The sequence below is a fragment of the Cibotium barometz genome, chromosome 4, assembly GCF_041138505.1.
Source record: "Cibotium barometz isolate CiBa-2024 chromosome 4, ASM4113850v1, whole genome shotgun sequence".
Lineage (NCBI taxonomy): Eukaryota > Viridiplantae > Streptophyta > Polypodiopsida > Cyatheales > Cibotiaceae > Cibotium > Cibotium barometz.
The window spans coordinates 60501197-60515748 of NC_141049.1; the positions used below are offsets into that span (position 1 = coordinate 60501197).

Genomic DNA, 14552 nt, shown 5'->3' on the forward strand with positions numbered 1-14552 from the left:
TTTTCAAGCGATCTGGGTTAACTTTGTTGTGATAAATTTGACGGGTGTAGCCAGGCTTCTCCTGCATATACCGGATGATGGTATCAGAGTTTTCAAGTTTTGGAGAGTGTTTAGTTTGCAGATCAGATTTGACTGGTGGTTTCATCCAGAAGTAAAACCTTTAGAAGCTGCATCTAGGGTAGCCTACAAGCTCTTTGGCACCCTTTTTGTAATTGTTTAAGACATATACACCTCCTTAATCCGGGCACAGTTGAGGTTCTAATGATTCACATGTAAGGGAAACCTGAATTGAGATCATGCAGAACGCCTGGATGGTGAGCCCAATTTCATGGGAGTCCTGTCACACTCTCATCTGCAAACCCTCCTGTCCCACCACCTCTTGAAATGGGGCTGATGCTACTGGGATGTCTCTTCAAGAGACTTAAATGCTCTTTAAAGGCAGTAAATCATATCTCCTGAACTTATTTGTTTCGATACTGGATGTTATTGCCTTCACTTCAAATATGAAAAAGCACCTTATTATGCTTCCAAGTGAAGGATATCCCCTGAACTTTTTTGTTTGGATAAACTAAGTTTAGAGTCATAGCTTCAGGTGGTATAAACAGACAGAAAGAAGCCTATCATTGTTGAAGTTCATGTTATTGTTTTAAGCTCTTCCAGTAGAGGAAATTACTGGTGTTAATTATGTTAGTCATCATCTCATAACAAGTGTACGGCTGTTTTCACAAATCGTTGCACATGGGTGCTGTGGTGTGAATGCTTAGTGCAGTACAATAGGAACCAAAGATTCTCTTGTATAACGAGCTAGCAGTGAAGCACTTGGCTATGCAAGCTGCAACTTGTTGGCTATAGAATGAGAAAAGAAGACCAACAGTTGACTCTTAGGCATTGCTCATGAACCTCAAGAAGAGACTTGATGTGAGTTCCTTCTTATGAGAAGTTTTTTTGATCCCTTCAGCCTCTTGAATTTGTTGGACTTTTCTTTGGATGAACTAGTTTAGAGTCCTATTTTAAGGTGGTATGGAGACCATGGGATTAATTCTCTCTTTATAGGGGGTCACATTGACCCCAATTCCACATATGGGATATTGGCTGCCACGTGGTAGGATAAGAGAGGAAGGTGACGACATCAACGCCAACAAGCATGTTAGTATGGAAAGAAAACAAAGAATGTATTTTCACATGATAAGAATGTAGATAAGAGAGCACTTGATGTGGTGCACTCAAATGTATGGGGGCCGGCAAAGGTGGCATCAATGGGAGGATGTCGTTATCATGTATCTTTCATTGATCTCCAATGAGTTCAGTGAGTACTTAGAGAAAGCATGGAATTCAAAAGCAATGCACATGCAAGTACACTCCGTAGGAAAAATGTTGTTGATGAGAGAAAGAATAGGCACATTGCTGAGGTGGCTCGTGCATTGATAGCTAAGAAGAGCATGCCTCACTATTACTGGGTTGAAGCAGTTGCGACTGTAGTTTACATTATGGACAGGTCCCCATGGTGGTAGTGCATGGTGTGACTTCATAGGAGAAGTATATTGGCAGAAAACTAGATTTGTTACACTCGAAAGTGTTTGGATGCATTGCATATGTATACATTCGTGAGATGAGTTACGTAGTAAGTTGGATCCAAAGGTTGAAAAATGTGTGTTCATTGGTTGCGTCCTTGAGCAAAAGGGGTACAATTATTATAACCTTGTCAAACGTGAGATGAGGGTGAGTTGGGATGTTGTCTTTGATGAGATGAGCGGTTGGTATGATGCTGTAAAAGACTCGATTGGGGCTGATGCACAGGAGAAGGTGGTTACATAATATACATGCGAACCATGGTTGTCACGGTACGAAAATACGATACCGTACGGGAATTTTTGGTACGATATGAAATTTTCGGATACCGTACGATAAAATACGGTTTTTATTTTTTACACTTACAACCTATGGAGCTTCAAGCTTGAATGTGAGGGAAGGTTGGGAGAGGAGGAGTCTACAGTGCTTGAGGAACCAGAACATGGATATGTGTCTCTCTCGGTTGGATCTCCCGATTGTCTCCAAAAAAGAGCCTGGATGGGTAATGCAATACCAAAGGTCTCCCAGTGTAGCGTTTATGACTAAGGGACTGTCCTTGCACAAATACGAGGAGTGCATCTAGGGTGATAAGTTTAGGGACTCCTCTCTAGATCAAAATGGCCATGCCCAAATCTTCTCCCTCGTACATAACTTGAGAATCTAATTGTCTAGCCTACCTATACCAGGGATCCCCAAGTGATGTAGCAAGATTCTCTCATCCTACCAATCAAGTGTACACTACCAGTCTACGGTCTACCTCGCCATATTTTTTAGGTCTCTCAACAATCCCGTATGGAATACTGAGTGGACACGAAAGTTGCGAAGTATTGCGAGCATTTGGGATCTTTGTAAAGCAAGGTTTTTATATTTTTTTAAAGTATTCAGGATTTTTTTTTTCAAGGGAAAAAAATTTTGGAGAGAAAAAAAATAAATTCGTACCGTACGATACCGTATGGTATCGTACCGTACGAACCCATTTGTACCGGTACGAGAAACAACTATGATGCGAACAATCACAGTCATTGAGTGGACGGAGAGAGTCCTCTAGCAGTGGGTTTGTTGATAGACCATGGAGTGGCAAGCTCCCTCAGAAAATCAATCCTGCAGGTTCAACAAGTGCATCACATAAAGGCAAAGAGAAAGTGGACGAGTCTCTTGGTATGTCTCACATTTCAGCAACAAGGTATTTATATGTTGATGGAGAGTCTAGTGGTTTAGAGCAGAGCCCACATGTTTTGAGGATACTGTTGGGCATATACATTGGGAGAAAGCCATGAATGAAGAAATGGCTGCATTGGATACAAATAAGACATGGGAATTGATGCCTTTACTTGAGTGTAAAAAGGCTATTGGATGTAAGTGGGTCTACAAAGTGAAGCACAACTCAGATGGAAGCATTAGTAGGTACAAGGTAAGGTTGGTTGCTAAAGGTTTGTCTTAGACCATAGTCACATGAAATGGGTGAAACAGTGCTCCGAAACAGGGAAACGCCGTTTCCTCGACTAGCCTACATGGAAACAGGCGAAACGGAGGCACAGCAACCTAGATATGGTGCGGCCATCCAAGACAAGATTTGCCTATATGTATTTGGTGCTACACAGGCTTTTCAAATTGAGAGATCCACTATTACAGACAGTTGTGGATCCAAAGTGGAGAGATATGTATCATTCACAGACAGAGCCCACCAAATACATACAGAGACGGATACTGGATGAGACCCTCTGGACGGATGTGCAAACTCTCTTAGTGGCTTTGATGCAGATGAAGAGTCATATTGCAGCTTGTACGTCCCTGACACAGAATTGGTAAGTAAAATCTTGATTCTTGATGGCCGATTACAGAATCTTGATTCTTGAGTCTTGACTTACTAATTGCTCTACTTCTCTGTTTATTTTACTCTTGCAGCCGAGATGATATATTGGCTATTGTGGATTATCGATGGGGGTATATGAGTCGCCCCATTCATGGGATGGCTGCATTCCTCCATCCTTTCTACAAGACGTCACTTCTCTTTCATGATAGGGAGCTGCTCACCTTACGAGATAGGTACATTAATAGTATGTATGATGTGGAGCAGCAATTGGAGATTGATGCGGAGCTCTACAACTGGGTCAACAACTTGGGACCCTCATTTGCTAGAGCTGTTGCTCTTAGACCAGAGGCCACCCAGCTTCCTCTTACTTGGTGGCAAAGCTATGGAAGACAGGGTCTTCCACAGCTTACAGATATAGCTCTGCGAGTGCTATCTCAGGTATGTATATCATGTATGTACTATGCCATTTGAACTAGTCTTGTGAAGCTTGTTGGGAATTGCCGAGCTCACATGAATGAAGCACTTTTTTTGAATTGGAGTGCAGGATTGTTCAGCAGGTGCTTGTGAGCGCAACTGGAGCGCTTACTCGCTCATACATACAAAGATACGCAATCGTTTGAGCACCTCTCAACTAGAGAGACTGGTCTATTGTAGGGCCAACATGAAGCTCGTACAAGCTTATCATGCTTTGGGCACCCCAAAACAGGTGAGTTTATCCTATTCATTCTCTTATGGGGATTGGCCTCCCATTTACATAGCTTTCATACTAGTAACTATAGTATACAAAAAGTTGAGTTGTTGACACTCCGCGTTCTCTTTGGTTTTACGTTGAATAGGTGGATCCAACACGTGTCAAGCTGGTCCCAGATCCTACCACCATTGATGAGGCAGAGCAACGGTTGAGAGATGAGCAGGACGAGATTCTTTGCCTCCTGCATAGAGAGCTGGAGAGTGTAGACAGGCGGGTGACGAGATCGAGAGCCCGGGCTTATAAAATTCAGCTACATGAGGGACCTGCAGATGCAGAGAGTTCTGGCCGGAGAGGCGCCCGGAGAGGGAAGCTGCCTATTCAGACTCCTCGAGCACGTGCGAATGAGGCCGTTCGCCTCATTCACACTACCCAGCAGGATGATGCAGAGGCAGGGACAGGGACATTTGAGGCAGCCCACCCACCTGTGCCCATGATGACAGGGCCTGAGTATGATGACGAGGGCAATGTCATCACGGAGGGTTATATGCTTGATTCTCCAGGGTCATCATCCTCATCGGATGATGAGTTTTGATTTGGATTACCTTAGTTTTGATTTGGTGTTGTATGGACATGGCACATTTTGTCATTATTCATAGACTCATTTTCAAATTTCATCATTTTTTGATGTGAATTGTGAGTTGCCATGACTCACTTGTGACAATGTGACTTGTCTTAAGTAATAAGTATTAAGTATTAAGTACGATTAACTTAAGTATGATTGACGACTTTGTGATTCTAATTTCTCACTTTTGAATTAGTAGGTTTTTGACCTTGTTGTGTCTCTATTTCGAAAGTTTTATAAAATTATATGTCAATGTGGATATGGACTGAAATTTTATGTAGGTGGCTGAAATTTCTGAGATTTTATGTATTTTTATGTATTTTTACTTATGGTACGTATTTTTACGCACCTTAATTTTTTCCCGTACCAAACAACGTACAGTACGTACGGATCCGTACAGTACATAACGTTTGGAACCACCTTGGTTGGAGTGACTCAGTTTGGGGAGGAGATCCGGACACGAGGAGATCTACTTCAGGCCCAGGAGCAGTCTTACGGAGCAGTAAGAGGCAGTCATCTTTTGCCTTGTCGCAGACAGAGGCAGAGGACCAGGCTGTTTGTGATGCTGCTTGTGAGGTGGTGAGGATGCAGAGGTTGCATTGCAGGTTTGGGATTCCACTCGAGGAACCCATGGTCATCCAGAGGCACTTTGTTCATGAACAGATCGTTGCTGATGACATCCTGCTAGAGTTCTGTTCGACAGAGGACAATACGATGGACCTCTTCACGAAGTCGCTCTCTCAGGATTTGCTCAGGCGGCACCCCAGCTCCCTGTGGTTGGTTTCACAGCTAGGAGCTGAGAGGGGGTGTTAGAAGTCATCTCCTGTCCAGTTTTATACACGAGGGCCTTTGTTGTGGGTGTGCCCGCCCTTATGAGGTGTTTTATCATTTTTTCCCACTCCGTATTTTTCGCCTATTTTCCCTATTTTTCTATGGCATGGGAGGCAGTCTAGTAGTGGCAGGAGGACCTTGAGCTTGGCTGACTGTATCTGTGACATGGCCGACTGCACTGCATGAGTCGTGGGACTCTTTTGATGCTGGCCGACCCATTTTGATGCTGGCCGACTGTGATTATTCAGTCGTGGAGGATTTTTGTGTCCAGTCGGCTACCCATCAGCAGGCCGACTGCTGATGGGGGGGCATATAAATAGGCCCCCAGCCCCCATACCATTTTTGTATCATACTTCAGGATCTTCTTGTGTATATAGAGCAGAGTTACACGCCTCTCTCTCTCTCTCTCTCTCTCTCTCTCTCTCTCTCTCTCTCTCGTGCTGTATTTTTTCTGCATGCGTTTTGCTCTTGTGTTCCCAGATGTGGTCATCATCTCCGCTGCGTATTCTGACAGAGTACACTTCAGAGTAGATGGAACCCAAAGAAGAAGGAGAAGGTGGATGGTAGTGTTGTGTGCTTCTTCTACCGTGACCATAGTCACGAGAACCGGGAAACGGAAATAGAAACGGCACCTCCCTCGGAAACGAAAACGGAAACAGCAACTAAGGGAAACGGAAACGGCTAGGAAATGGCACATATATTTAATAAATTAAACTATAGAACCAAAACTAGTAATTACAAACTCAACAGCGAGACTTTCTCAAATTTGCATAAAGGACACCTCAAGATGAAGTCAATTTCTTGTTGAATTAAGAATAGAAAGTAAAATGCAAATACATCAGCCAAGTTTGGAACTCATGAGTAGACTCAAACTTGCGAGAGATGCACATTGTCTGAGCCAAATCATCATAATCTAGAGAGTCGTTGGAGCCGCTATCCCCTGCTTCGCCCAAAGTAGCTATCGGCGTAGGCGGTAAACTGGCATGCTCCTTTGCCTCTGAACCCTTCTCATCCTCCTCTGACCAATGCTTCCAAGATTGGGGGTTCTCATTTTGCTCAAGAAGACGCAAATTGGCACTCACAAAAATTAGATCATTGGTCTTTTGAGTGCCAAGCAGGTTTCGCTTCTTTGAAGCGATATGGCTAAATGAGCTTCATAGTTGCTGCAAACAAGACGAACTGACCGCTTGGCTCAGAATCTTGCTGGAGTGTCTGTCCCATAGTCCTCCCACCAAACACATGGATCAGTGGTGAAGCGATCTGCCAAAGCATTGGCTCTTCGAAACCTGCTCTTGCAAGCCCTGTAATCTGCCAGTTGATCCTTGATAGTTCTCTGCTTTGCAATGTCAGGCTCAAGTCTCTCCAAAATCATGTCCCATCCATCTGCCACCTCTGAATCTGTGTATTGATTGCCTGCTTGAAACTGGGGATCAACCATGAAACCTGCTGCATGCATAGGTGAATGGTACATATCCCATCTATCTTGGCATAGCTTCCTTAAAACCTGGTATTTCTGTTCATCTTGCTCACTGTGATCCAACTTTTCCACCATCTTGTCCATCCCCTCGTAAATCTTTCCAATGCATGGCTTAAGTGAATCTGTCATCCTCAACAAATGGATGATTGGCTTCCCCAAAGCTATGATGCGTCTCACCTGCTCCCACCGAAGAGGGTTCCCAATATTTGACGCACATGCCTTCCCTACAACGGTTCCAGACAATGCATGCCTCTCATACTCATCACTCACCATTAACTGCTTTAGGACACTAGAACACTTGTTAAGGGACCCCAACATGAGGAAGTTGTATCCGAAGCGAGTGTCTGAATACTTGGGCAAATCTCTGAATGACTTCTTCCTGAACTTAGCTAGCAAGAAAGTGTGGCTGTAAATGAAGGATACCATCTGGGTGGCTTGCTCTATGATGGGAGCAAGGCAATCCAACTTCCAGCAATCGGGCTACTTGAGTGTTCACACTTAGCTAGCAAGAAAGTGTGGCTGTAAATGAAGGATACCATCTGGGTGGCTTGCTCTATGATGGGAGCAAGGCAATCCAACTTCCAGCAATCGGGCTACTTGAGTGTTCACATGTCCCATGCCATGCGGATTGCGATTGGCAAGATACGGGTTTCTTCCCACCGCCTCAGAGTGGAGACAGGTAGAGCTGAGCGCATCTTCAGAGCCGGGAAGCTCATACGGACACCCAAAGAGGAGAGGATCTGCCGACTATGCCACACAGAGGTTGAGACGGAGGAGCATTACATATGCCGCTGCTCAGTATACTATGAGATCCGTGAGAGGTTTCACTGTCTATTTTGTGAGGGACTCTCGAGGATCATTGACTTCCAGGACCAGAGTTGCCTGGGCCTCTTCCTGCTTGAGCTCCGCAGACAGGGACACCTTCTTGAGACACAGGCCCCAACCACTCCGCCCCCTCCCTCGGCAGCCAACTGTCAGGCGTTTTTCTGAGTGGTCTTTTTGGCTTGTGTACATGCGTGTGCATGGTGAATGAAAACTTGGCTCGGGAAAGCGTTGCGAGGTGTACAGGGTGGACGGCATTTGGTTTGGGCTTGTTGCACGCCTGTTTGGAACATGGTTCGATGGAGGTGGTTTTAACTGCTCGGTCGTCTTGAAGCGTGTGCGCGTCCAAAGGATAAGTGGGCACCTGTAAGCTGCATTCGAAAGAAGGTATGGAAAGCAAGTGAAGCAGTTAGAGGTGAAAAGGATTAATGGGCCAAGGTGGCCTTTAGTTTGGTGTGAAAAGGAGAGTGTGGCCATTTTGTAGGCCTTACAAGAAATTAAATAATTATAATATTGACGTGCCATAAAATTTGAAAGCCACTTGGAGGCTTGAGTGGCTGCCAGTACGAGTTCCAGAAGCTTGGAGGCTGGCGAGAGGGCGCAGCTGCAAAGAGAAAGGAAAGGAGGCGGTGTTGTTCGTGGGGCTCTAATGGAATTGCAGAGGTCGCTGTGGAGGAGTCGCCCTTGCAGAGGCGGGCAGAAGGAGTGTAGAGAGGCCGCCTTGTTGGTCTGGCTCTCTGGCGCAGCTACAAGATAAAACTGCAGGTTAAGAGAAGGCGGCTATGGGTTTGTTGTGAGGGCTGGCGTGGCTGAAGTGTGAGGGAACTGGAGTAGCTGGCGAGCAGCTTGGGGGTTCTCTTGGGCGTGCGCAGTTGCTGCAGGTGCGAGAGGATGGTGAGCTGCAGCTAGGAGACGAGCCGTCGTGTGGTTGGCGCAGAGCGAAGTACAAAGAGGGTGAAGCCGTATATGGGCTGGTGACGGTCTGCAGGTACACAAGTGGGGCTCCCGTGTGAAGAGAAGGTAGCCGTCGTGTAGAGATTGGTCGACGGGTTGACAGGCGCAACGTAAGAAGAGAGAGAAGTGTGGACAATGTGTGAAAGAAGAGGCAGTGGGCTTTGGTGTGGCCGCCTTGGGTACTAGAGTGCAGGGTTGGTGATACCGTAGGTACAGGTGAAGAGCCGCGTGGATGGTGTGAAAGGAGCTACGGCCTGTACGTGAAGGGCTTTGGAGTGCCAAGGAGCAAAGGGTGGCCGTTTGGGGTACAAGAGCGGTGATGACTGGGTGATGTGGAGCGCAGTCAAGGAGCGCTGAAAGTAGCATTGCAGAGGATGCTAAGGACAGGATGGCTGGTGTGGGCCGCCTAGGAGACAGGGCTGTGGACAGCAGAGTGGGTGCCGCGTAGGTGAAGCAGAGAAGTGGACAGGGCAGGGTGCCAAGTGAAGAAGAGACAGAGACAGGTGTTGCTGCTTGGTGGTGGGCCGGTAGCAGGGCAGATAAGCTGCTTGGGTTTGTGCGAGGCTGGTAGAGGATTAGCACAGAGAGAAAGAGAGAGAGAGCGTGGAGTGAAGCTGCTGACGACGACACATGCAGGAGTGATGGGTCGCAGAGGACTTGAGGGTTAGCTGGTGTGGGCGCCTTCTGAAGTGAGTGGCCGGATTCATTCTGGTGTGATTGGTACAACAGGCAGGCGAGTGGTTCGTGGTGATTGGGGATGTGGTGTATCCTCGGCAATGACAGGTCTGGGCCTGAGTGTTTGTAAGTTGTGTGAGTAAGGCTTCTGTGTCGAGAGAAGCTTGTATAATGTTTTGATTGGGAATAAATTACTGAATGTTTGCTTTGGTCTATGGTGCCCCGGTTTATGCTGTTTGTCTGGCGTGGGTTGGGTGGTGAAGTGTGAGAGAGTGTTCCAGCCGGTGGCTGGTGGTGCCCCCGTTCGTGTTGTTGTTTCCAAGTTTGCGAGGTGGAAGGGCTATAGAGGCAGGGTTTTCTTTCTTTTTTTCACCTCACATCCTTCTGGTGCCCCCACTGAGGAGTTGCTCTGGCATTGTCTGACTGAAAGGGCGTGTTCCACTGATGAGAGCTCAGGGATCGTACAGGTTGTCATGATGTGGTCTTATCCGGAGTTTCATGGCAAGAAGGGTGAAGATGTGTGTGACTTTTTAGAGCAGATGGAGTTGGCATGCATTAGCAATCATGTGACAGATGAAGAGCAGGTTCTGAGGCTGATAAAGATTTTCTTGAAGGGAGATGCCCGAAGCTGGCTTAAGGGTTTTGAAGCACAGGATGCTGGTGTTTTGACCTTGGATAGGTTAAAAGAAGGTCTTTTGGAGCGTTTTCAGCAACAAGTGGAGGATTCTAGTGTGCTTTGGCAGGAGTTGAGCATCTTGAAGCAGGTACATGGGCAATCATTGGATGATTTTATGAAGGTATTTACATGTTTGTGGAGTAAGTGGTGTGTGACATTGAAGCAGGAAGTTCCTCCTATCTTTTTGAAGAAGAGCTTGTTTATTGATGGTTTGCTACCCCATTTAAAGGTCAGGGTTGAGTTGAAGAATCCCAGGTCATTTGATGATGCTGTTAGGATTGCTAGGGAAAAGGAAGGCAAAATTTTGAAGCAGATGGAGATGGGTATTTATCCGTATGAAGGTGTTGTGTCTGCAAGGGATATGCAGGTGAATTTGGTTGAGGTGGATAAGAGTCCAATGCAAAGTTGGATTAAACAGGAACCTCAAAGGCCGATACAGGTGCAAAGGGGGATGTTTTATATGCCTTCTGACTTTTTTCCAAAGTCTTTAAAGCATGTGCAGGTGGATGAGAAGCCAGTTGAAAAGCCAAGTGAGAACGTATGCTTGGGGCATGATGTGGATGTAGTCCAGGTTTCGGATGTTGATAGGTTTATTGAAAGGGAAGATATGCGTGTTGGCAAGCCGAATGAAGATTTAGGATCACAGGCTGAGTCTTTTGCAGGTGAAGAGTTGTTAAGGGACTCTCCTTTGGTAATGGATGTCATGGCTACGAAAGGTAGCGATGTGGAAAGCTTGGTTGACGATCCTTCAAGTGTTGAGAGTGATAGTATGCAGGTACATGAAAGTGAAGACTTGGATGATACTTTGGAATTTGCAGATGATGAGCAGGAAGATGAGCCGGACATAAAGAGTCCTGAAGATAACTCTAGCAGGGAGGAGGATGGGGTAGAGATTGCTAGTGAGATTGTTATTGAGAATGTTGGTGATATGGATGTTCAAAACAGGGAGGATGACCTTGTTATCATCGATTTTCTTGGGCAATTGGATGATGATCCAGTACCTGTGATGGAAAAGGTGGATGTTCTGTCGTGGGATGCTTCATGTGAAGAAGAGTCTTTGGACAGCAATGACACCTGGGGGGTTGGCAATGCCGTAGAAGGCTATCAGCTAGAAAAGCGTGAAGATGAGAGTTCGATCGATAATGATGCGAAGCTCGATGCTGTCCTAGATGGTGTACTCCAAGACCTGGTATGCTTGGGGGAATTGGAAGCTAAGCAAGTGAGTGGGTGTTCTGGGAGTTTGAAGGTTGATGAAACTGTGGAGCAATTAGCTTGCGAGCTTGGAATTCCCTGTATGGATGCAGACATGGTTGTGAGTGTATCAAAGGCTTCTATGCATGTGGCTGAGATGTTGAAGACAAAGGCCATGGTTGAAAAAGATGCTGAAAAGATTGAATTGGAGGATGATGTTGTGATGCCTGTCTTGGAGAGCACTGAGGCACCTTTGGATGCTCCGGTGGTGGAGAATGATGATATGCTTGTGTGTGAAAATGTAAAGGTTGAGGCTTGGGCCTCTCAAATGTTGTTAAATTGGATGTTAGTTGTTGTGATGCCGCAAGTGTTGAGAACTAAAATGTATATTGTAGGAGAAATGCTATATCAAGGTCTGTCTCGAGAGCAGGCGCCTATGGATGAGGATGTATGGAGAGAGACTATGGATGCTTATGAAGAGATGGATGAAAGTGATTCTGGAGCACATGTGGTTGACGTGTGGTGTGTTTTGATGCCACTTTTTTGGAAGAATGTTATGAAGGTGGATGATGGATTGAAGCAGTTTCCTTTTGATCCAGGTGGCTGAGTTTTTTGATGGCAATTTGGAGTTTTGTACATAAGGTTGTACATATTGTGTATGAGTGTAGATGCTTTTTGCTGCTGAGCATGAATGCTCTAGCAGATGGGGGGGATTGGCAAAGTATGTCAGGCGTTTTTCTGAGTGGTCTTTTTGGCTTGTGTACATGCGTGTGCATGGTGTGAATCAAAACTTGGCTCGGGAATGCGTTGCCAGGTGTACAGGGTGGACGGCATTTGGTTTGGGCTTGTTGCAGGCCTGTTTGGAACATGGTTCGATGGAGGTGGTTTTAACTGCTCGGTCGTCTTGAAGCGTGTGCGCGTCCAAAGGATAAGTGGGCACCCGTAAGCTGCATTCGAAAGAAGGTATGGAAAGCAAGTGAAGCAGTTAGAGGTGAAAAGGATTAATGGGCCAAGGTGGCCTTTAGTTTGGTGTGAAAAGGAGAGTGTGGCCATTTTGTAGGCCTTACAAGAAATTAAATAATTATAATATTGACGTGCCATAAAATTTGAAAGCCACTTGGAGGCTTGAGTGGCTGCCAGCACGAGTTCCAGAAGCTTGGAGGCTGGCGAGAGGGCGCAGCTGCAAAGAAAAAGGAAAGGAGGCGGTGTTGTTCGTGGGGCTCTAATGGAATTGCAGAGGTCGCTGTGGAGGAGTCGCCCTTGCAGAGGCGGGCAGAAGGAGTGTAGAGAGGCCGCCTTGTTGGTCTGGCTCTCTGGCGCAGCTACAAGATAAAACTGCAGGTTAAGAGAAGGCGGCTCTGGGTTTGTTGTGAGGGCTGGCGTGGCTGAAGTGTGAGGGAACTGGAGTAGCTGGCGAGCAGCTGGGGGGTTCTCTTGGGTGTGCGCAGTTGCTGCAGGTGCGAGAGGATGGTGAGCTGCAGCTAGGAGACGAGCCGTCGTGTGGTTGGCGCAGAGCGAAGTACAAAGAGGGTGAAGCCGTATATGGGCTGGTGACGGTCTGCAGGTACACAAGTGGGGCTCCCGTGTGAAGAGAAGGTAGCCGTCGTGTAGAGATTGGTCGACGGGCTGACAGGCGCAACGTAAGAAGAGAGAGAAGTGTGGACAATGTGTGAAAGAAGAGGCAGTGGGCTTTGGTGTGGCCGCCTTGGGTACTAGAGTGCAGGGTTGGTGATACCGTAGGTACAGGTGAAGAGCCGCGTGGATGGTGTGAAAGGAGCTACGGCCTGTACGTGAAGGGCTTTGGAGTGCCAAGGAGCAAAGGGTGGCCATTTGGGGTACAAGAGCGGTGATGACTGGGTGATGTGGAGCGCAGTTAAGGAGCGCTGAAAGTAGCATTGCAGAGGATGCTAAGGACAGGTTGGCTGGTGTGGGCCGCCTAGGAGACAGGGCTGTGGACAGCAGAGTGGGTGCCGCGTAGGTGAAGCAGAGAAGTGGACAGGGCAGGGTGCCAAGTGAAGAAGAGACAGAGACAGGTGTTGCTGCTTGGTGGTGGGCCGGTAGCAGGGCAGATAAGCTGCTTGGGTTTGTGCGAGGCTGGCAGAGGATCAGCACAGAGAGAAAGAGAGAGAGAGCGTGGAGTGAAGCTGCTGATGACGACACATGCAGGAGTGATGGGTCGCAGAGGACTTGAGGGTTAGCTGGTGTGGGCGCCTTCTGAAGTGAGTGGCCGGGTTCATTCTGGTGTGATTGGTACAGCAGGCAGGCGAGTGGTTCGTGGTGATTGGGGATGTGGTGTATCCTCGGCAGTGACAGGTCTGGGCCTGAGTGTTTGTAAGTTGTGTGTGTAAGGCTTCTGTGTCGAGAGAAGCTTGTATAATGTTTTGATTGGGAATAAATTACTGAATGTTTGCTTTGGTCTATGGTGCCCCGGTTTATGCTGTTTGTCTGGTGTGGGTTGGGTGGTGAAGTGTGAGAGAGAGTGTTCCAGCCGGTGGCTGGTGGTGCCCCCGTTCGTGTTGTTGTTTCCAAGTTTGCGAGGTGGAAGGGCTATAGAGGCAGGGTTTTCTTTCTTTTTTTCACCTCACACCAACCATCACCAGTTTCTTCCAGACCCAGGAGGTGGAGGACACCGACAGTGTGGATCTTGTGGACTCTCCACAAGCTGCTCTGGACCTACCTCGCCCGAGAGGAGTTACCTCGTACCGAGCCTCTGCACTCCAGCGTGCTCGACGCCCTCGACCCCCCGTCCCCCGCCGCCCCCCCCCTCGGCCACGATCACCTCATCAGCTCCAGATCCAAGACATGCTCCACCGCCATCGAGCTACCTTTCCACGTGACATAGCTGAGGGAGACCTCTCGGCCATACTCGTCAACCCCATGCTTGACATTTTGGAGAGTGGTTTGAAATTTGAAGACCTCTTTTGTAATTCCCTACCTTGAAATGTTCATCATTTTAATAGAAGCCGACTATGCCACACAGAGGTTGAGACGGAGGAGCATTACATATGCTGCTACTCAGTATACTATGAGATCCGTGAGAGGTTTCACTGTCTATTTCGTGAGGGATTCGGTCCACTCTCGAGGATCATTGACTTCCAGGACCAGCGTTGCCTGGGCCTCTTCGTGCTTGAGCTCCGCAGACACAGGGACACCTTCTTGAGACACAGGCCCCAACCACCCCGCCCCCTCCCTCGACAGCCAACCATCACCAGTTTCTTCCAGACCCAGGAG

At 47.3% G+C, this 14552-nt stretch overlaps 2 protein-coding genes across 22 annotated transcripts in view; both read left to right on the forward strand.

Annotated features, from left to right (window-relative positions):
* LOC147639453 (GPI inositol-deacylase A-like) overlaps positions 1-14552 on the forward strand; it is a 175291-nt gene that overhangs the window by 39012 nt on the left and 121727 nt on the right. The gene's annotated exons all lie outside the window — the stretch shown is intronic.
* LOC147639454 (uncharacterized) lies at positions 3393-4779 on the forward strand. Its single transcript, XM_086791730.1, has 3 exons — positions 3393-3820; positions 3927-4088; positions 4219-4779. Exons 1-3 carry the CDS (start codon positions 3518-3520, stop codon positions 4663-4665), a joined length of 912 nt encoding a protein of 303 aa, XP_086647856.1. The 5' UTR covers positions 3393-3517; the 3' UTR covers positions 4666-4779.